Source organism: Aythya ferina, assembly GCF_964211825.1.
Source record: "Aythya ferina genome assembly, chromosome: 14".
In the NCBI taxonomy this organism is placed as follows: domain Eukaryota; kingdom Metazoa; phylum Chordata; class Aves; order Anseriformes; family Anatidae; genus Aythya; species Aythya ferina.
Window position 1 is genome coordinate 8289949 of NC_140312.1, and position 21604 is coordinate 8311552.

At 41.0% G+C, this 21604-nt stretch overlaps 1 protein-coding gene and 1 long non-coding RNA gene across 7 annotated transcripts in view; one reads left to right on the forward strand and one right to left on the reverse strand.

The window, feature by feature from the left end:
• LOC311444734 overlaps positions 1-21604 on the forward strand; it is a 67394-nt gene that overhangs the window by 32801 nt on the left and 12989 nt on the right. The window contains exons 2-3 of the long non-coding RNA XR_014698028.1: positions 9366-9425; positions 16682-16797. This is a non-coding gene — a long non-coding RNA (uncharacterized lncRNA). The remainder of the gene's footprint in view (positions 1-9365; positions 9426-16681; positions 16798-21604) is intronic.
• The window catches only part of EBF1 (EBF transcription factor 1), a gene marked incomplete at its 5' end in the record, with an annotated part of 274881 nt that continues 271142 nt past the window's right edge, over positions 17866-21604 (reverse strand). For all 6 annotated transcript variants that reach the window (XM_084536052.1, XM_084536053.1, XM_084536051.1 and 3 more), the window contains one exon: positions 17866-21069. In XM_084536052.1, the coding sequence (XP_084392178.1) occupies positions 21038-21069 (32 nt within the window). In that variant the 3' untranslated portion in view covers positions 17866-21037. The remainder of the gene's footprint in view (positions 21070-21604) is intronic.

A 21604-nucleotide genomic window follows, 5' to 3' on the forward strand; every position in this document is an offset into this window, starting at 1 on the left:
ATGGTGTGATGGGATCATGGCCATGCAAGTGAACAGCCCCATGCCTCTTCCCAATAGGGAATAGCTCTGTCCATCCTATTACACAAGTCTCATATATTCTATGGTAGCCCTTATGCTTTGTTGCTCCTGGCGTCCTGATACAATACACATCCTGTGCTGTGATGGCATCGAGCACAAATCATTGGATGTGGGGTTAGAACACACTTCAGCTTTGCAAAACACACTGTTAAATATTTATTCTAAGTGTATCTGTACCATTGTGTGATTAAACCCTCTCCATTATTCACAGCAATAGATCCTCTTATCATAATGACACGCTTGCTGTCTTTTGAGTATTAAATATCTCCAAGTTGCTCTTTGAGTTGTTGTTTGTTTTGTTTTCTTTTTTTATTATTATTATTATTATTTTAACTTTTTAAAGATACAGAGCTATAACAGCGTGTTCCTTACTGAACAAGTTGCTGCTCATAAGTGAGCAATCAGCATTATCTAAATAAATGAAATATTCTTTGGGGCTCAACAAAACGCTTGTTAGATTGAAACTAATCTGCAGGAAATGAATGGTGTTTGTTAGTCTTCGAGAACACAGAAGAGATTCAGTTCGCGTTAGTATTTCCAATAGTGCCAACATAAATGTGCAAGTCTCTACGATACAGAGCTTGTTATTGTTATCAGATGAGGGGTGGAAAGGAATGTGGCATTATGTAATTCAGAATTATTATTCAACATGGAAATGGGCAGACTGCAGAACATACTCAGAAAATCTAGTTAAATGTACAGTGGATGCTCTTTAGTGGCAGAAGAAACAGCACTGTGCTGGGGGATCCCAGAATGCTGCAAACCCAAATTGCTCTGCTGAAGTCCATGGAAGCTGCTTGGACTCAGCACCCTTGAAAGTCAGTCCAAAATGTGATTTATTGAGTGGCTGCTCTCCTTCACGTTGTGTGTTTTTCATTATTATTTTTGCAAGCAAAGACTGGCTGATAGGAGTCACTCCCTTGAGAACCATGAAAAGCGAATGTTCTTTGATAGCAAAGCTGGCCTGCACTGCCAAGGCCTCAAAACTTCGAGAAAGCTGCACCACTTTTAAACCTCGTAACTTCCCAGAGACCACCATGCAGCTTTGTCATAAAACTTTTGATTGAAAACATGCAACATCTTTCATAGTGCTCCATAGCCCATCTTTGGCCCTTTTAACATCTCTTGGACTGCTGCTCACCCACAAAACACTGTTTAGATATGGACAGTGAACGTGCTTGGTTTACTCTCACATTCCTTCCACCAGCATGGGGGTTTCTATGTGGCTTCTTATTTCATTTTCTGTGTTTCTTTTTACTTCCAAAAGACTTTCTTAAGAGTAATGGGCAACTTTGTATTTTGGCTGTTCAGGGACCAGATGCCTCACTACATTTTTCAAGGACTAGTGACAGAAGATCTGCTCCATTGCTAGGGAACTACGAGTAAGGGGTACATCTTGCTTGACAAGAGCCTCATGTGGGACCTTGGAAAGTCATTTAGGGTGAAATAACCAAAAGACTAGGAAGTTTGAGCAAGATGTGTTGCTCTTTGGAGCTTCTGCTTCCACAGCAGCTAGAAAGGAGGCTGTTTAAATTGGTTGTCTGAAGTTAGACATCTGGAGATGAACCCCACCTTCAGTAATTAAGAGATGGAAGTGAGAGACCTGGACTGGTTTCTGACTGTCTGCCGGGGTGAAAAGATCCATTTTCCTCATCAGCCCCTGTGCAGCTCTGAGCTAAGATATTTTTGGTTATAAACGTTTAGGTGCAAAAGCAATTTGTAACTTGGAGGGGAAAAGACCTGACATTTTAAAGGCAAACTATCAACTAAAATAAAGTGAAAGGATTATTATGTGCATATGAAGGATGGGGAATAAATGAGATATTTGTAAGTGACATATACAGATTGTTCATGGAAAAAAATGATTGCTGTGAGTAACATGAAAATTAGCGCTGTACTGCACTTTGGCATGCTCATGCTTTTGCTTCTATCTTTAGAGCCTGCTTTTATAGATGGCCATCTCTGTAGTGCCTTGCCTGTCTCTTACAATCACAGAATATCCTGAGTTGGAAGGAACTCACAAAGATCATCAAGTCCAACTCCTGGCTCCACACAGGACCACCCAAAAATCAGACCATGTGTCTGAGAGCATTGTCCAGATGCTTCTTGAACTCCAGCAGGCTCACGGCTGTGACTATTGCCCTGGGGAGCCTGTCCCAGAGCCTGACCACTGGGTGCAGAACCTTTTCCTCACACCCAGCCTGACCCTCCCCTGTCCGAGCTCCATGCCGTTCCCTCAGGTCCTGTCGCTGTCCCCAGAGAGCAGAGCTCTGCACCTGCCCCTCCACTCCCCTCGTGAGGGAGCTGCAGGCCGCCATGAGGCCTCCCCTTGGCCTGCTCTGCTCTGGGCTGAAAAAAAACAGGGCCCTCAGCTGCTTCTCTTACTCTGTTTTTGAGGACACTTCCTTTGTGCTTGTGAAGTCATTTGTTTATGCTAGGTACCACAATTGTTGATACAGAAGGTGTCAGAACTGACCCGAACCATACAAATTATTATTTTTTTGTTCATTTTTGAGAAGCCTGAAAGATCAGTTGGCAGGATTTCTTGATGGCAGAACAGGTAGTGGACCAAGTCTCCCTTCTTTACCCCCATTCTACAAAGTTTTAAAATGCACCCAGAAGTCCAGCCTGTGCCTTCAAAGCTTTGCAGCTTTCAGCGATGTCTTAGTTACCATCAAAGCCAAATTAAAGCATATCCCTGTACATTTTGTTGGGCAAAGAGCCTTCAGAGGTGTCATTACAGTCCCAGACCAACAGCTCTCTCTTTCCCAGATGTGCTAATCTCCCTCATCAATCTGTCCCTCAAAAATAAACAAGCACCATGTTTCTTAAACAGGAGGATCATGTTGGAAAGAGGACAAAAAACCTTGGAGGAGGGAGGTGTGAAAAAGGATGGTTATTAGGAGTTCGAAGCCAGAGAAAAATAAAGCCACATAGTACCCAGACAGCGTGTTTGTGCGAAGAACTTCCAGCACTGTTTAGTTTTGTTTTGCTATCTGCCATTGACTGTCACATTTCACAAGTTAAGAAACATGTTATTTCTTTGTTTATTTTGTCAGTCTTAGATAGTCTCTGGAGGGAAATTATATCACTGTTTCAGTGGAATAGGTTTAATTTGTTTGTGTCTTGTTGTCTATAGCATCTATCTAACTACTTATCTCTGAAGTTACCTCTCAGTCAAAGGTTTTCTGTTTTGTTCACATTTTAACAGGAGAGAATTTGCACTTGATTGCTTTGAACACTTCCTAAGTTTGGTCAGCTATCTATGTATTTATTTTTCTGTTCTAGTAAGAGAAAATGGGAATTTAAAATGTATGGAGCCAGCAAAGGTTTAGCTGCGATTTGTTTCTAATGTAGAGGAAAATTGCCCAAGTAATCTTATCCCATTCATACAACTAATATGGCTATGAGGCTCTGATGTGTTGAACGGTAAACACCATGCAACATACCCTTAAGAACTGTGGCTTAAAAGATTTCTTATTTTTCATCACACGGTTCTAGCTTTCGATGAATAAATATCAGGTCCTGCTTGTATTAACATCCATTGGAGTTTTCATGGGTTTAAACAGGAATAATATAAGTTGCTAGTTTATAAGTATATTTTATAAAAATGATAGTAATAATGCATTATGGATTTAAATGGTACCACTATGTAGCTGTCTAATGAAGAATATTTTTGATGCAAGCAGTCTACAAAGTGAAACACAGCCTATTCAAATTGAGAATATATAAACATGCTATCAACATTTGGGCGAGGGATGACATCCATTCTCCAGCAGATTAGGTGATGATAATCCAGAATAATTTTTTACTGTATTCTCTAAGAAACAAAAATTAAGAGACCCATGCAGGGAAATCCTGCATGCACCTTTGTAGTATGGAAGATGTATTAGATGAATATGGAAATTTATTTGGGCTTAATATTTATTGGTTAGCTCACCCGCACCTTTACCAAGCAACATGATCTTCGGGCAAATTTAAAAATATACATGTTTGCACACATCAAAATTCCAGGACTAAGACGGAAAATGTAGAAAACATGGGGAAAAAAAAAAAAACAAAAAAAAAAAAACACATACATAGTATGTATGATCTACCATACTGAACCCTATCAACTCTGAGGTAAAATCCTGTCCCGTTCTCATTATTAGTATACTTTTAATCTGCCTCATGCTTAAATATGTTAGTTTCTTTAATCAGAGTCAGTGTGAAGTACATAGGCTAAGTTTGAATCCAGTCTTTGTTTAATTTTAGTGAATCTCTCCTAATCTTCTTTATGATCAAAATATCTTGTAGCATTTGGCTTTGGTATTTCACAGCTGACACTAAGCACATTGTTAAGTGGCAATTTAATTCATCGTCTTGCAGTATTTTAATGGATTGGGACTCATGCACTGCCTCATTCTTCTGCAATGGTGCCATAAACTAACAGTTGGTTAACCTGAGGCTTTTTTGGAAGGGGTGCCTATAGACACTATCCCCACCCTATTTTACATTTATCTTTTATATATTTTTTCTCTGAACATACAAAATATAAACTGTTGCTCGTTCATATCTACACATTGCCTGACTACAGTTCTTTTTCTTGTATGTCACCTCCTTCCATTGCCACTTCCCCACCCTGTCTTTGAATCTTCTCCAGATCCAGTGGTTGTTGAATTTACATTCTTCTCTGGGCTGTTAATGAGTATATTGATTAATACTGGCTCCAGTATCAATCCCTGTGGGAGACCAATTGATACTTCTCTCTCTTTTGACATAAATCCATTGATGATAACTCATTGGTTCCTAGCTGTTGGATAGATTTTTATCTACCTTATTGTATTATTATGCAGGCTATGCAACTCCAGTTTTCCTATTGAGTTCATGTATACTACTAAACTAACAATTTACTAAAAATCCCACTATGTTATGTCTGCCTTAATTAATTAAATTCTCAGTATAATCGGGCCTGAGCTTCCATTCACAGACCTGTACCATCTATTACATTTCTGTCATTTCTGCTTCAAAAAATCAGGATAATTTCTGTTGGAAGGGATGTGGAAGTCATCTGGTCCCAGTCCCTGCTCAGAGTGGGTCTTATTAGATTAGGTTGCCTGGGTCTGGGTCTGGTCAAGTTTTGAGCATCTCCAGTGGTGGGGATTTCATAGCCTCTCTGGGCAACCTGCCCTAGTATTCGACAACTTTCATGGTTAAAAAAAAAAAAAAAATACAACACACACTGATCTTTGTATTTGATGTTCCTTGTGTTGTTCTACCGGGTGTCCTTGCCTCTTGTTTTATTGCTGTGCACCTTCAGAAGGTACCTGGCTCCATCTTCTCTGTGTCATGTGGTTACAGACAAGGGTATGGTTTCCCCTTCATCTTCTCTTCTCCAGGGTGGACAACAACGGCTCTCAGTCTCTCCTCACACTGTGCTCAAGCTCTCAACCAGATCTGTGGCCTCTCTGAGACTCACTCCAGTGTTTCTGTGCCTCTCTCATAGTTGGAAACCTCAGACTGGATGCAGCACTACAGACATGGTCTCACAAGTGCCAAGAGCACTTCCCTGGTTCTGCTGGCTGCTCTCTTGCTAATACAGCTCAGGATGTGGTTGGACTTCTTTGCTGCTTCCTAAAGAGTCAGCCTGCAGTCTGTGTTGTTGATATTTCATCACAGATATCAAGACTTTGCCTTTGGTTTTGCTGAACTTCATGCAGTTTCTGCCAGCCTGTCCAAGTCCCTCTGAATTGTAGCCCTGCCATCTGGCCTATCGACCGCTCCCCCTACTATTTGGTGTGTCTGCAAACTTGCTGAGAGTGCACTCCATCCCATCATCAGTTCGTTAATGAAGACATTAAGCAGTATTGGTCCCAGTATTGATCCCTGAGGGATGCCACTACTTACTGACCATTCTGTTTAGAAGCATGCAATCAAATTTACTTCTCATGGTGGTAAGAATGAACAGTGTGAGCCAGGCACAGTGGAAGGAGATCCTGCCCCACTGGCATTTCCTTGTGAATGAGGAGCTGTGACACTGCTTCGCTCAAGGCACTCAGGGTCTGCCAAGAGAGCCAGGATGAGGCTGCTAGCTGAACAGATGGATCTGAGGACAGACGTGTTTTGGCAGAGACAAAATTAATGTTGCCTGAAAGGGCAGGTTCAAGCAATTTAGTAGATTGGAAATGTGATTCTTTAGATCTGGCATTTCATGGTGTTATCACACACCAGTTCCAGCCCCCAAGTTGAGGGGCAACAGATATAGCAGGGACTGCTGCCATTTCTCAAAGGCGTTGTGGCCCATGCTAGGGACCAAGTTCATATTTCAAGTTGTATGTGGACACACCAGATCAAATGACTGCCCAAGATGTCCATGCTTTCTTCTGTGAGCACAAGATTGCCTTCTGGACCTGTTGCCATGTCAAGCACGCTTAGCAGAGCTCATGTAAATATTTGCTCACGTTGGAGGCTGCAATGTTGCTCCGTATCTGACTGTCTTTCTAAGCTGCCAGAAGCTAGGAAAAGAGTCTCTTTTTAATACATCCAACACAATAAACATCCAGCTCCAATAACTGAAGCCCTGATTCAGGAGGAACCTTTACTGGGGAGGGCTGCTTAAGCAAATTAGATCTCAATGGAATCAATAGGACTTTGGCACATGCTGAATGTTTAAGCACATGCTGAAGTGTTTACTATTCAGCCTCTCTTTTAGTTTCTATTTAATTAAACAGGATCAGATTCTCAATGGAAGTAAATCACTAGAGTTTCTCCCAAAGGAGTTCTCCCAGTTTGCAATAATTGAAGAGTTGATCTAATGTCCCAACTCTGCTTCTTTTTTTTCAGATACCTAGGTATCCATCTGTCTGTCTGTCTATCTGCCCAACCTGTGTTATTTTTACCTCCTAAGTGATAAACTATTCAAGGGAGAGATGCTGTCAGAAGCAGCCCAGAGGGACAGAGGTCTCATTAGTTACAAACGAAGTTCTGAGCCTGTGGTAAATGAAATGAAACTTTTCTGTTATTATTGTTGTTCAAGTCTAAGCTGATATAAGCATCTCTGCTTCTCCTAATACAGGCAAGGATTTCTTTGGAAGTTTAGTGCTTCCACTCCAGATAAAAGCAAGTCATTTGCTTCTTTCATCATGTCGCTACTAATTTCCAAACAGTCAAAGCTGCTGCTAATTTATTTACTGAACACTGAAGCCCTGTTAGCAGGGGCTGCTACTGAAACTGCTTTCTGGCCTTCGGCTTTTGTTTGTTGACAGCCTGATTTCCCAGTAGGCCATTTCCACCTGTGTTTCTGTTGTTTTTAGTGCTTGTCTTTCTTTCTTCTTCCCAGTGACTGTCTCCCAAATGGCTCCTGAAGGCTTTTCTCATCTTCCCTCGCTCTCTCATCCCCTTCTCCCTCCCAGCTGCAAGGACTCTCAGCTCTGCTTTCAGTCATTCTGCAGTTAGTGGTTGTCTACACTGCTGAGTTCCCATGGGGCACTAATTTTTGTTTCAAGGACAAGATTCAAAAGAGTTTGCTACACACAGGTTGCAGGGTGCACCTTCAGATGTGCCTTCAAATAGACTTTGGAGATTTGAATATATGAGCTCCTGAAAATCAGTTTTTAAATTGCAAGGGAGGCCTATTAAGTGCTGTAAAAAAAAAAAAAAAATAATAAAAAAAATTTTTTTTTTTGCTTTTCTATTTTAAAAGCTGCATTAAAAAAGTGGTGTTTTTTTTTTTTTTTCCTTTTTTTTTTTTTCCCTTCCTCTCTCCCATGACATTGGGTGGAAATAGAAATTAGGAGACTGCCATTTCCCTTTAACTTCATGCATATCAAAGGAAGAGAGATGACAGGATAAAATGATTCATAGAGTGGCCAGCATACTCCGTATCTGGAGGAGCTACTGAAGAAAGATATTGAGATGTTGCAATAGTTTCTTTGCAACTAGTCAGTGTACCAGGAGCTTTCAGTGTGCAAGAAAGGTTCTAAGATGTTTTCCATGAATTGAAAAAATTGGTGGCTGTACAGCCTTCAGGATTTATTTATTAAGATATGCTTTTAATTTTGCTGCTTAAAGTTATCTAGCCTCTCTTGTGAGTGCATGCATTTATTGATGTGCACTTTGTTTCCTACAAAACTTCTGTTTTACTTTATCTCATTGGTGGCAACCTGTGCATGTCTTTCTGAAGGCCATTATGAGAAGCAGAGCTGTGGCTGATGTCTGCTACTCCGGGCTTCAAAAATCCTTCCTAGCCGTCAGATTACGTTCAAGTGGGATTTTACTGCTTCAGTTTTACTTGAATATTTGGATTGTAATGAGCCCAGAAAACAAAATACAACTGCTAACCTCCTGACTTAAACTAGGAATTGCAGCTTGGAGGTGTGGGGGTGGTGGAGGGGGTCTTTAGCTAAAACTGTGGGGCCATTGATTTCTCAAACTGGATGGTCACAGCTAGTGGGTGTGTTGGATTTTTTTCCCCTTTGCCTCAGTTTTCCATTTGTAAATCAGGTGTTAGCACTATCGACCCCACACACAGGCACTGTGAAATTGTTCAGAAATAAATATTAATGGGAAAAATTTTGAAACAGTACTCAAAGCAAGGTTTGAGTACTATGCAAGACATCTCCAATGTCCAAAGGTATGCACTTTGCTAGGAGGCCACATTCACAAACAGAGCTAGAAGGTAGGCATTCAAGCTATCATCTTGTGTCCTTGAGGAAGTCTCTTAGCTGCTGTGTCCCTCCATTTCCTAATAATATTGCAATAAGACTAATATTTACTTACCTCACAGTCACATAATAAGAATGAATTAATGTTTATAAAGTACTTGGAAGTCCTTGGATAAATGGTCTCATAGAAGTGCTAAGCAGAGCATGTATTGTCATTATCTTGTAGATAAATATGTAACATCCACATGGATGTACGGAGCTGTTCACACAAGCATATGCAGCGTCTCATCTGACTGCACTCTGGTTAGCACTGGATGTAAGAACAAGCGCAACAGTCCTTGACAATCCGTGTCATTTTCCTTTGAAACGAGTATATTTTCCTTGAGAACAGAGCTTATCATGTAATCTCCAACGAAAGTTATGTTCTGCCTTTTACAGTTGCCATGATGCAAATGTCATTTGTACTCTCCTTCTTTATGAAAGTTAACAGTTATTTCAGAGATCAAAGTTAATTATCACTAAGGAGATCATTTTTACCTATCAACCCACTTTTGTAACCCCACTATCACAAGTAGAAGCTTTATGCTAATCAGTTTTCTAATTTCCATAAATTACTGATAGAATTACTTTTTTTTTTTTTTCCAGCATGAAAGTAGATCTGTTGGTGAAAGCTCTTGAGAGGTAAAGAGACAGAGAGAAAATGAGGTAAGGCATATTTTCAAGAGTTCACCAGCTGAATGTGGTACTAAGAAAATAAAATCCCAATCATTAGGTTCATCACATCACAAAACTTGTAGATGCTGCAGCTTTCCTGCACTGCAGAAATCTGATGCACACACATTGTTTCAATTTAACATGGTGATAGGAATGGAATTGAACGTGAGGATCACTGTGTGACCCTATTACATGTGAAGTGTCTCTATTAGAGCTGCAAAGACAGCATGCCAGAGGAGCTGAAATGTGTTGATAGAAACAAACAGATATATCTTTTTAAAAGCAGCAGTCAGAAACTCTGCAGTGTGATCCAAGCGTGTTCTGCTGGAGAGGGCAAGATAGTCTATCCTAGGGGAAGATGATATTAACAAAGAGAAAGAAACCCCTTCCGCTCCATCGCAGCACTTTCTGTACAGTGAGCTTGCCAAATGGAAGCTGCTACTATGGAAGTTGTTACTGCTATGACTGACAGGTACCGTAAAATAACTTCAGCTACAGCACGGAAGGAACAACAAGAAATCAAAATGAAACAGATGTGGATATTTTGGGTATCCCCTTGGTCTAAAAGTTGAGTAAAATAATTGCTTAGTAATTAACAAGCTTGTTGCTATGCTGCTCCAGCCTTTTAGTCTGATGCTGATGGATTCCAGCATAAATTAAATCATCTTCATTCCAGAGACTGATCCTAGAACTAAAGTTGTATCCCTGCATCGCTTGAGCAACACCACACATTTGGAGCTTCATTTTGACTTAATAACTGGGAAGTTTGTCCACAGTGGGCATCGGTAGACTTCCATTTGACTACTGCTCCCTACAGTAAGGAGAGTACTGGGCTGCCAGTTTGATCCTATTGAAGTCCTAGTGACTTCTGTCATTGCCACTGTATCTATGGCATTTTCTAAGACATCCCAGGCTTTGATGGTGTCCTTGGTAATTTCTCTTAGCAGCAGAATTCCACTCTTCAGTCCTGTCCCTTTTTCAAAATCCTTTATAAAGATTAACAAGAAGAGCTCAGCAGCTTTCTGCCTTCATGGAGTTAGTAACAGCTCTGTGAAGACCTCCTGACTGTAAAATGCTTGTATTTTCCATGTTTTTTAACAACATTGAGAGTTTGCAGGGGAGCTCGCTTCTGGCTTCAGGGAGAAATCAGGAGTTGTGGGTTGAAGCCAACCAAATTGCTCAGCATTAGTCTTTCAAGTGCCTGGAGCACTTTCCTTTCCCCCAGCTGCAGGAAGAGATCTGCTTAGCAATAAGGCAAAGCCCAGAGAGCCCATAACCAGTGCCACGTCCCCCTCCCAGTCACAGGATCCTGCATCCCTCTGCACTGTCTGTGTAGACCTTGGCAGCCCTGTAACCAGGTGGGCCTCCAGAGCTAAATGTAGGGGCACTTGAAAGCATCCCAGGAGCAGGCAGGCACAAAGGAAACTAAAAGGACCTTAGCTTCCCCATGGCTGTGAGTTCTTGTGTTCCTGCTTAGGGAAAAGCAACACAAAATTACATTCCCTCTTGATTTTTTATTCTTCGACCTTCACGTCTCCTGCACGCATGCATCCATTTGTCTTCAAACAGGAGCCATCCCACTGAAGTCAGCAGGACTCTGCTGGTGCTCTAAGGAAAGCATGCATATGCCTGGATCAAGTTGATATTTACAGAAGGTTCCTTTTGAATTGGCTTTTGATTATACACCTGTGTCAGAGGGTGGACAGTGTGACTCTCTGTGACTTGTTTCCATGCGAGAAAGATGGTGAAAGATTGCAAAGATAACCTTTAATATTACAGGCCTTTTTAAACTGCCACGTACAGCACTGAACTGGGTATTTCTGGTTGAAAGGGAACATAAACTATGATGCAGAACACTAAAGGATTTAGAAAACATAACCTTTGTGCATATGGTTTGGGTTTTATTATCCCATTTATTTATTCTGCTGGATATCTGTAGGATAATATGATCAATGAGTTGGAATCCTTCCTTGTTTCTACCAACAACAAATCAAACCATTAATAGGCCAATAAAATCCTGGGATTTGGAGAGAGGGGAGGAGGGGAAGTAATTGCATTGTTCTGATTCTAACGAGCCACATCTATCTTAAAATAACTGATTAAAGCCGATGCTGGCACACAGCCCGTGCACAAAAAAGCTTGTTGCTAACAGGTGTGTAGTGCAGGGGCATGGGGACATGAAGTCACGCTGCGTTTGCTGCATGCTCTGTGCAAATGGGACATGGAAAGCCCCTCTGGCTGGGGCAACATCCTCCTGTTTGACCCTTCCTATACACATCTGAAGCCACGGTGACAGGCTTGCAGCGTGGCCGGCCAGGAGCACACAGGGGTTTCTGGGGCACACTGTGCGGCTGATAAATAGTTCCAGGGATGCGTGATTGCATAATGATAGCCACATTCATTCACCTGTCTATCAAAAGAGATGCATTAAAGTTTGAGCTCTCTTCCCCTGGGTCCACGAAGAGACATTTGAGTGTTAGCTTATAGTCTTTAACATTCCTCCTAACAGTGGGCTAAGTGCAGTGGGGTTAAACAGAGTCCCTTTTGCTTAGTAATCCATTAGCTAATGGGTGTGTAAGCCCATCAATTTTCTGTTTATTCCCTAACCCCATTAGGGTACACCTGCTGTGCATAAAAAATACACCTGACAAATCAGAGTGATAGTTGAAATAAAATAAATATCAAGTGTTGTTATAGCTGATCCATAGTGTTTAAAGCAGAAAGGGCATAACAGTGATTTGTGAGGGCGGAACAAAGTACAGCTTGCTGGCTCATGGTTGACATCAATCCCCTCGCAGTCTCGCCGCTTCACCTGTAGACTCCAGCAGTTGACGTCCTCCTTCCCCAGCCCCAAGGGCCGCTCCGCAGGGCTGCCGTTCACCTTCAAACGCCGTCTCCAAGCGCCTTCCGCAGAGCCCCAGCACTGCTAAGTGATAAATTAATTATTTGAGGGGGGGAGGGAGAGGGTGTGAGAGCTCGCAGGCTGCTCTTCCACGAAGGCAGCCAGAAGCTTCAAATCTGTCTCCGATACCAGGCCATTTGTTTTGTCACTTCATCGGCTTTATTTATTTATTTATCTTACGGCTCCCCTTGCGATTAAAACTGTTGAAACAGCTGTTAGCTGGTAGCAACTTTCATTGTGCTATTTCCTGACGTCAATCAGGTGGCCATGGGGCTGCAGCAGTGATCAGAGCTGTGCCGGGTGCGAGGAGAGGCAGCAGCATCCCTCGCACCCCTCGCAGTCTGTCCCCGGCCCCTCGAGGACCCACGGGGGCTGCCAGTAGCAGCTGCAGCAGCCACACAGCCTCGTGCTCAAGGGGTAAATCAGCTACGAACCTGTGGAACTCACTGCCAAAAGCCAACACTGAATTTAAGAGATGATTGGAAAATTGAATAAAATGCAGATTTATGTTTAAAAAAAAAGAAAAAGAGCACCTTCACACCGACTGGGGAGGCTGATGAGGAGAAGATGAGCAAGGTGCTTCGTTCAAGACAGTCTGTAAAGTGTGGAGAAACTCCTCAGGGTAAATGAATGAGCTTTGAACAAGCAGGTCTTGGCCTTCATGGGCAGGAGCTGGATGCCCTCTGCCATCGGGGTGAGGATGCTGAGCAGCCGGGGCAGGCGGAGAACAACACAAGCAGAAGGGGCAGTGGTGTCTGGGGAAGCCTCTGTGCCCATCAGCCCAGGATGGGGAAGCTTTGCAGTCTTTGTGGCTGTGGAAATGTGGGTAGAAAGCCCCCTGAATGAAAGAAAACTTAGGAATGACTTTCAGGGGCCAGGGGCACACAGCCTAAGCTCATGTGTGAAGGGGGCTGTGACCACAAACATCGCTATTCCTTATGCTGTTGAAGCAAACAAACATTGTGCAGGTTTTCTGCAACACTTCAGGTTCCTCGGGGCTGAGTGTGTCTGTTTGGGGCTGCTGAATCCACAGATGAACAAGCTGAAGAGCTCAGCTTAAGCCTAGCTTAAGGCACATTTAAAGAAAAAGAAAAAAAAAAGAGAGAGACCAGGTGAACACAATCATGAATGGAGCCCGAGAATTGCCAAAATCTTCAGTCTGAGTAATGCAGAGGAGGCAGGGTTTGTGAACATGGCCTGGATTGCCCAATTCCTTAGACTGAAAGCTCTACTGATGGGTGAACAAACAGCGATAAAATGAACAAAGCAAGTCATTGGTGTTGAGTTGTATTATCCGCAGGCTTCAGCATTTTCCAGCCGAATGCTTGCCACTTCTTCCTTCCCAGCCCACTGCTGCTATTATTTTTACATCATGACTGTTGAGGAGTGTATCATTCATAACATACCTATCACAGAGAGATTCCTTTTTAAATGCTTAGGGAGATAGAGGGCTACAAACCCTGGGAAATCAGCTATGCCTAATATATTATGTAGAAGTTCTGTAATCATTATTGAACTAAAGTGCATTGAGTAAGTGGATAAAATCAGTCCCACTGTAGCATAAGTCTCCAGAGAGCACAGATAAAAATGCCTTGTACTTAAGTAGAAAAAGGTAACAAAATATTTCCAGTCCCAGCAACAGCATTTTCCCCCCTGTATAAATAGGGAACCCTCAGGAGAAGGCAATGATGCAGCAGAGGTTGAAGGCAAAGTTAATGGTGGCGCGGTGGGGAGCGAGGCAGTGCCTGGGGCAGGCTGGTGATGAGCAACATGCCATGGAAATGCGAAGGCAGAGCCCTTGGTGGCAGGGGCAGAAGGCAAGGAGGCAGAGGGGCAGCAGGCAGGCCCCCCATGCAAAGCTTGGGGGGGGGCAGCATGAATCTGTGAAAGCATGGAGAAAGGCTGCAGCATGACAGCCTCCAGATGAGCCTGCTACAATGTCTGAGGTCCCCTTTCCTCTAAACACTGCAGGAAAGTGAACGTTTATGTCCAGGGTTCACCGCAAGGCTTACTTTCCAGAGCTTGTCATGGCTCTTGCATGGAGTGACTGGCTCATGCAGTTTCCCACCCCTGACATACACACACCCCTGCAGTTTTGTGCCTCCTGAGCTGTTGCCTTTCTACAAAGCACCCTCACTGGCACGTTTTTCTTGAGGTTATTCTCAAACAGATAACCTGTGCCCCTTCAGAGAACAGCCGTATGTAGCTACAGACACAACTGGCCCTTCCTGCTCTCACATGCATGGTCAAGAGCTGCCAGGCTGCGGTGAACCACCACGACATGGTGCCTCTCTTGTATACCAGCTGCAGCCCCACTGGATCACTTGGAAAGGATTACAGTGTAAGGCAAAAAGTGACACGAATAAATGTGGGAGAATTAGAGCTTCATATACTTTACCCTTTCTGTGACAAAGCAAACAATTTCACTCCCTCTTATAGAAAACTGGCTTTGGCTGGAGTGGACCTATAGGACAGAGTTTGTTCTATGTTTCAGCAAAGGAGTTGGTGATTATATAAATATATTTTTAGGTGAGATCTTCAAACATGCATTCACATTTATGTCAAAGTTAAATGAAAATAGAAAGGAAAAATGTGTTAGAGCACTGTGTTTGCTGCTCCTGTTTTAAGCCTACAGAGAAAAGCCACCTAGAGTTGCAGTCCCTGCTGTTAGGCTGCGACCTGGATAGTCATCGGCATTCGAGTCCTGGAATGACTATATTAAAGTTTTCAAAGATGTGTGCTCTTTCACATGACCTGCCAATCATGTTGGAGCAATGCCATAAGCTCTGGACTAGCTGTATCCTCAAGGGCACCAAGGAGAGGAAGAGAGAACACTGTTGCAGTGTTGGAACTATTACTTATTTATCTAAAGTATTGACCTGACCTCCCCTACTGAAATATCAGCATTAGATGCTGGGGGAAAGGGATGCCAGAGCCAGACCTTTCTGGGAAATAGGGGAAACAGAGATAAATGAGGCCCAAATCAGGCAACAGCCCATTGAGAAAAGGGGGGTGTTGGTTGGAAATAACACAACAAAGGCAGGCAGGGAGGTGGCACTGGCTCAAAAGAGTGTGACCGGTGTGTGGGCAGCAATCAAAATGACCAATGTCTCAAGCACTAGCAAGCACCGGTGTCAGACCACTTCACAGCATCACCGAGATGTGCCCATATTGCACAGGGTGAAATCTGAATGCTTACAGTTAGGTTTTGCATGTATTTGTCACCACATGATAATGAAAAGTGCTTGTGAAGGCCGAAAGAAGCAAGTAGAAAGTGTTGCTTAAATAAAGTCATAGCGGCTGGGGCTGAGCAAGCAAAGGGTCACAGCTCCGAGATGATGAGATGGACACTCCTCTTGGACTCCCCACTTCCCTGTCTGAAATATGCACCCAGGCCCAAGTGAGGAAATTAGCTTGAAGTGGAAAGAAAAAAAAAAAAAGAAAGAAAAAAAAAGCTATTTGGATTCTCCAAGAAAATGAGGGCAAGTCTTCTGAAGACACAACTGCTAGAATTTGTCTTGCTTAGCCCAGCAAAGCGAAGATTGCCAGTGGCAGCATTTGTTTGCTGTGTATCCAAACAGGAGGTCTAACACAGGAGAGCAGATGAGCAGATATTCAGGTGCGTAACCAAGTGTGTAACATTTGCCGTGCACCAGAGGACCACGCTTCAGTGACAGCTTCCCTAAAAGGTGAGGAGGGTAAATGAGCTAAATGCTCATAAGATGCAGTGGATGTGTTCCTGAAAAAGCCTGGGCAAAATTGCCTTTGATAAAACTCTTCTAAAACTGTGAAACAGGAGGTGTCTGGAGCTGAGCTGGGGCCTCCAGGCAATCATGAGAACAGAAGCCTGGTTTGAACAAGAGGACCAGTGAACAAGGGGCAGAAAACAGAAAGGAGCTGAGGAAATCAAGTGTATAACATGAAGTATGTCTTCAGCTAATCCATGAAATGGCAGAAGATACACGGACTGTGATGCTAAGCAGAATTATGTAAATGATTACATGAAGCAGCTGTGGCATGAGCCTGTAGATACAGAGAAGGGCTCCAAAGGGAATAAACAGACACAGACAAGGCCAGGAAACTAACAGTGAAGGGAGCTTCTTTTGCTGAGGTTTCTTTAAACTAGATAAAAAATTAGAGGCATTCCTATACAAAAATACAACCAAATCCCACTGCCAGGCAAATTCTCATAGGATCCAAAAGGCTGCAGCAGAACTCTGGTTCCAGACAGAGAACCATTATGTAACCTAGAACAGGTTGCCTAATATTACATCATTTATTTTATAATATTACATTTTTCAGACTGCTTTTTAGCCACATGTGATTTTTTTTTTTTTTTTAACAGTGCACCAAGTACTCAGAGAGCCCTTGGCTGCAGTGAAGCCTGCCAACATTCACACCGCCTGAACGAGGACTCGGAGAATTATCTCAGGCAGAAGACAGATCTCTTGCATGGACAGAGTAAGTAATGGGCCAACAGCTCTTTTCTCTAGTAACTACTGTGTTGGATTTGCTAATATTGAAGAGGTAGACAAAACTTTATATTGCAAGAAGCTACTTGCAGCTGTTTACATTTGTAGCAAGTTTAAATTTTGTAAGTAAATTTTAATATAATTTAAGCTGAAATCTCAACATCAATATTCCTACAAAAAAAAAAAAAAAAAAAAAAAAAAAAAAAAAAAACCACTCAGAGCCTTGCATGGCATTTAAAGGTTTTCGGTTGTCTGCAAAGCCTTCAGTACGACAGCCACTCTTGAGGCCTAGCTGAGTGCCAGTGTGTCAGCCTTCCTCACCTGAGAAATAAAAATTCTTATCATCCTCTCCCAGTAGAGAAGTATAAAATAAAATTAAACACCTAGAGCCAGTCTAGTGGATGATGGATGTGCCATTTAGGAAGGGCAGTAGAACAGAAACAGTTTACAGGAGCCTCCTTCGTGGTCAAGGAGCTTGTTACAGCTCAACATACTTTGATGCACTTCTTGGAGCTGGCCATGAGGTCCAGGTCACTGAAGATCTGGCCCTGAGTCCCTAAGGAAGTGTTACCATTAACTTAAATGATACCAAGATAAAAACTTAAATCTCCCTGGGTGTCTGGCAGTGCATCTAATATACCTTTGTCTCGTACTTCATTATCACTGTGTTCAGGCAGCGAGCTCTTTGCAGTTGGGTACCTAACACTAGATATAGCCCTGAAAGCCACTAGAAATATAGGTGAGCTCTTCAAGCAATTGATAGAACTAAAAAAAGAAAAAAAAAGAAAAAGAAAAAAGAAAAAAAAATCAATAATGATAATGATATAAGGGTGAACATACAACATTATGTGCCAGCATCCTTTGACATCCATTCGTTACAGAGTAAGAGGAGTTTCAGAGCACCAGTATTTGCAGTGTTTCACCATGAAATTCCAAGAAGTTCTGCTTCTCCTTAATTTCAGAAAGACAACTCTGTAGCCTCTGGCTTCTACATTTTAGTTTTTCTCATCTACTAGCCAGCAGAAGCAGAAAAATAAACACACAACTAGGAGCTGTATTCACAGACAGGAAGTAACTTTAATTAAATATTGTGAAAGTTGAAAAGTTTTTACAGCTTGAATTTCTGCAAAAAAATTATAACAATCTCTACAGTAGTTAGTTTCTCTAACAATAGAACTGTACAGTGTGTGTGTCTATTCAAAAAGATTTAGATAAGAAGGTGAAAGGTTAGTAGTTTCAGAGATGACTTCATTTTAGCTGCATCCTAGTACAACTGTGAGGAAATAGGCATACATTATGCAATCCAGTCATTGTGAAGCTTCACCTTTTTAAAACCGAAATCTGGACGTTTCCACTTAAAGCCATATTCTGTAAACAGCTGCATCTTTTACTTTGTAAAAGATAAGGGTGGTGCAGGGGAATTTTTATAAAGTCCCATTCATCAGATCACTATAAATAGCGGCAACAAAACAAAATTATGCACATTGTCAAAGGATCTTTGGACACTGGTGCAGAAGAAGACTACAAACATAGATGGCTAACACTGGTGTTAAAATCGCTATGACTTTGAGTGGAGCTCTACAAGAGTAATTGATGGTGTCACTGGACAAAATATGGCTTTAAATTTGATTACATTGTCGTGCTGTTGCTTACTATGTGAATTAGAATAATTGCTTGGAATACACAGAAGTAATAAACTGATGTCTCTCACATTTTCCAGTTTTTTCTCCTTTTATTTTCTCACCATGAAAAAAAAAATCCTGTTTTTTTCCCTTCCCCTAAAAGATCACACTGTGACGTTCTAGTGAAAACCATTGCAAAATTCATACAGGAAGCATGCACAGTTGCAGCATCGTTGTAAATGATTTCTTGCTCGACTAGAAAAAAGTTATATTGTTTTAAGGTAACAAAACAGTTCTTTTGTGCTTTTCAATTCCTTTTTTTTTTTTTTTTTCTTAGAATGTTAGTGATGATTGACAGTTCTGGTGCACAGTACAATGTACAAGTGAAATGAATATGATTTGCATTGTTAAGGCATCCAATCTGCTGGTTTATATTTATGTGAAAGACAGAGAAATATACAAGCAGACTTAAGAAAGAAAGTATTTTCATTGAGTTCTATGAAGTTTCTCCCCATATTTAATGCACAAAAATGCGTCACTCCAAAGAGGAGAAATCCCATGCATATTAATAGAGTAAAACAGCATTAGTTTTTGTTAAGCTTCAAAAGCAAAGGATACATTTTTTTTTTTAAATCTACATAACTAAATGCTACAAGAATAATATGCTACCTTTTGCCATATATTGGAAAAAACTTCTTAACTTACAAATAATACAAAAATAGACAATGGCTTTTGGGTGGAAATTAAAAAAATGGAAGCATGATTTTAAACAATACTAAAAAAAAAACTATAAATGAAATGTTTTAAAATCACATTTGAACAGCTAATACAACGGTGAATGACCAAACAAATCAGCACTTTTCACATAGCAAACATACACAATAAAATAAACTGGGGTAGGGGAAAAAAAAGCAATGTACAAATTCCAAAGATAAATACATTATTTATATGGATATTTTACAAAATCCCCTTTAAAACAAACAAACAAAAAAGAAACCCCAGGAAACAAAAAGCTTTTTTTTTCTTTAATTAATTTTGCAAGTATGTGCAAGCTAAAGGTAGTGAGCTCTTTTTGCAAAATATGCAGTAAAATTCTTTATTGTGATATTGAAAAACTGTCTTAAGACATTAAAATGTATAAATAGAACAACAACTTTGGCAAAAAATCACAAAAATCTACAGTATTTATAACTACATACAAAACACAACAGCAAAGAAAAAATATCAGGTAATGTATCTTCAGAGCTTTGCTGCCTCTTTGACTAATAGTTTTTAAGAACACTTCCCAGATAATGATAGCAAAAATTTTGTAAAACAGAAGCTATGGTTCGGATTTGAAATCTTCCTAACAGCCCCACCCCCCCATGCCCCAAACTTGTGTTTTCATTTGACTATTCAAAAGCAGTTACCTGTTGCTTAATATATTATGATACAAACTGAGAGGGTCGACCAATACAGGACATATCCTAGCAGGAAGGTGACAAAAATGTGTGCTTTTACATTGGGAAGATACAGACCTGCAGATGGACCTTTTCTCATTCTGCCCCATAAAAACAAGGGGAACCAAGGTATGACAAAGACACCCAAAGGGTGATGGCCACAGTCTGTGTCTTGTGATGGCTATGCAAATTTTACATGGCATTTTATGCACAGCTCCGGTGACACTAAACTTCAGGAAGGCCACTCATTTAGAGAGTCTGATATATAAGCTAAAGAGAGCCGTGATAATCTAATCCTGCAGTTTTAGCAGTATATCTAGAGGCACTGGATTCTGAGCTCAAGAGGAAATGTGTTTGTTATTTGTGTCCTTACCTAATCTTTCAGCAACTTTTTTTTGTTGCATTATTCACACACTTATTTAGCCCAATAGTAAAGACAGAGGTTACGAATCCCACCACTCATCCCACCCTCACCATTCAAAAATACCAGCTTTCTAGGGAGTGATATCTATTTAATGAGAACATTAAAAATGCATCGTATTAGCAAATCACCACTGGATAAGCAACATGTATGAGCCGACCCTTAATTAAATGGCCATAATTCTTCTACGAAAAACTAACTGGCACTTCTATTCTGTCCCATACAGACTTGTATGTAACTGACACCACTTCATTTTTCTTTACACAGCTTAAAAAAAAATCATAAATTAAAAATGTGGAGTTCCATCACTAGTGTCCCTCGCATAATTGGATGATTTATAAAAGACAAATGGTATTGAGTTAAATCAAGCCTTTAAAAAAAAAAAAAAAAAAAAAAAAAAAAAGAAAAGCCCCCAACCCCAGAAAACAAAAACAAAATGAAACGAAACAAAAAAAGGTGGATTTTTTTTTTTTTTTTATCAACATACAATAAATATATCTCCCAGTTATTTGGGATGGACAGCTTGAATCAACACCTTGCAATTGCAGATTGTTAATTTCAGTATTTGCAAGGATGGTGATTTTTTTTTTTTTGTTTAAAAATCCGCAGTTATTGTAAGATTCTTCTTTATTTCTTTTTTATTTTTAAAAAGGCCTGAGTAAAAAGTTCCACTCTGGGACTTGTATCAGATTCTCTCTGAAGCAGAATTCAACCTCTTCATTAATAAAATTCTTCAAGGCAATTCTTTCACATGGGGGGAACAATCATGCCAGATATAGCTGTCATAAGGAGAGGAGAGGGGGGAGAGAGAGAGAGGGAAAAGAGTTACTTTTGTGCATTCTGAAGCAACTTTTAAAATCCTCAGCATTTTTAAACATTTACTAGCAACATACATGGCCATACTGTGAATTATATTTACATATAAGCATGATGCAGTAAAGACAACTACATGCACATTAATCCCAGGAAGCTTCATTCTGACTGGGAAATGTTGTCAATTGCTCTGCTGAAATCAGTGACCTTGCAGAGTAAATGCACTTCGCCTGATGTGAGAATCATCCCCCAACTTAATTTTCTCATTTTAGTTTCGAAATCTCAAAATGTTCAGGAGACATAAACCTGTCCCAGCCATTGCCACACATTCTATTTTTTAAAAAGAAAGGTATTTGCTCTACATATGAGCAAATGGCTGAAGTCCCATAAGCCCCAAGTGTTACAGATCTGGCAGTGTGTTTGTTGCATTAGGCAGAGTAACAGTGGTTTGTTTTCCTATGCCAGTTTTCTCTTCCTAGTCCGCTGTTCAGCCCTGAGACG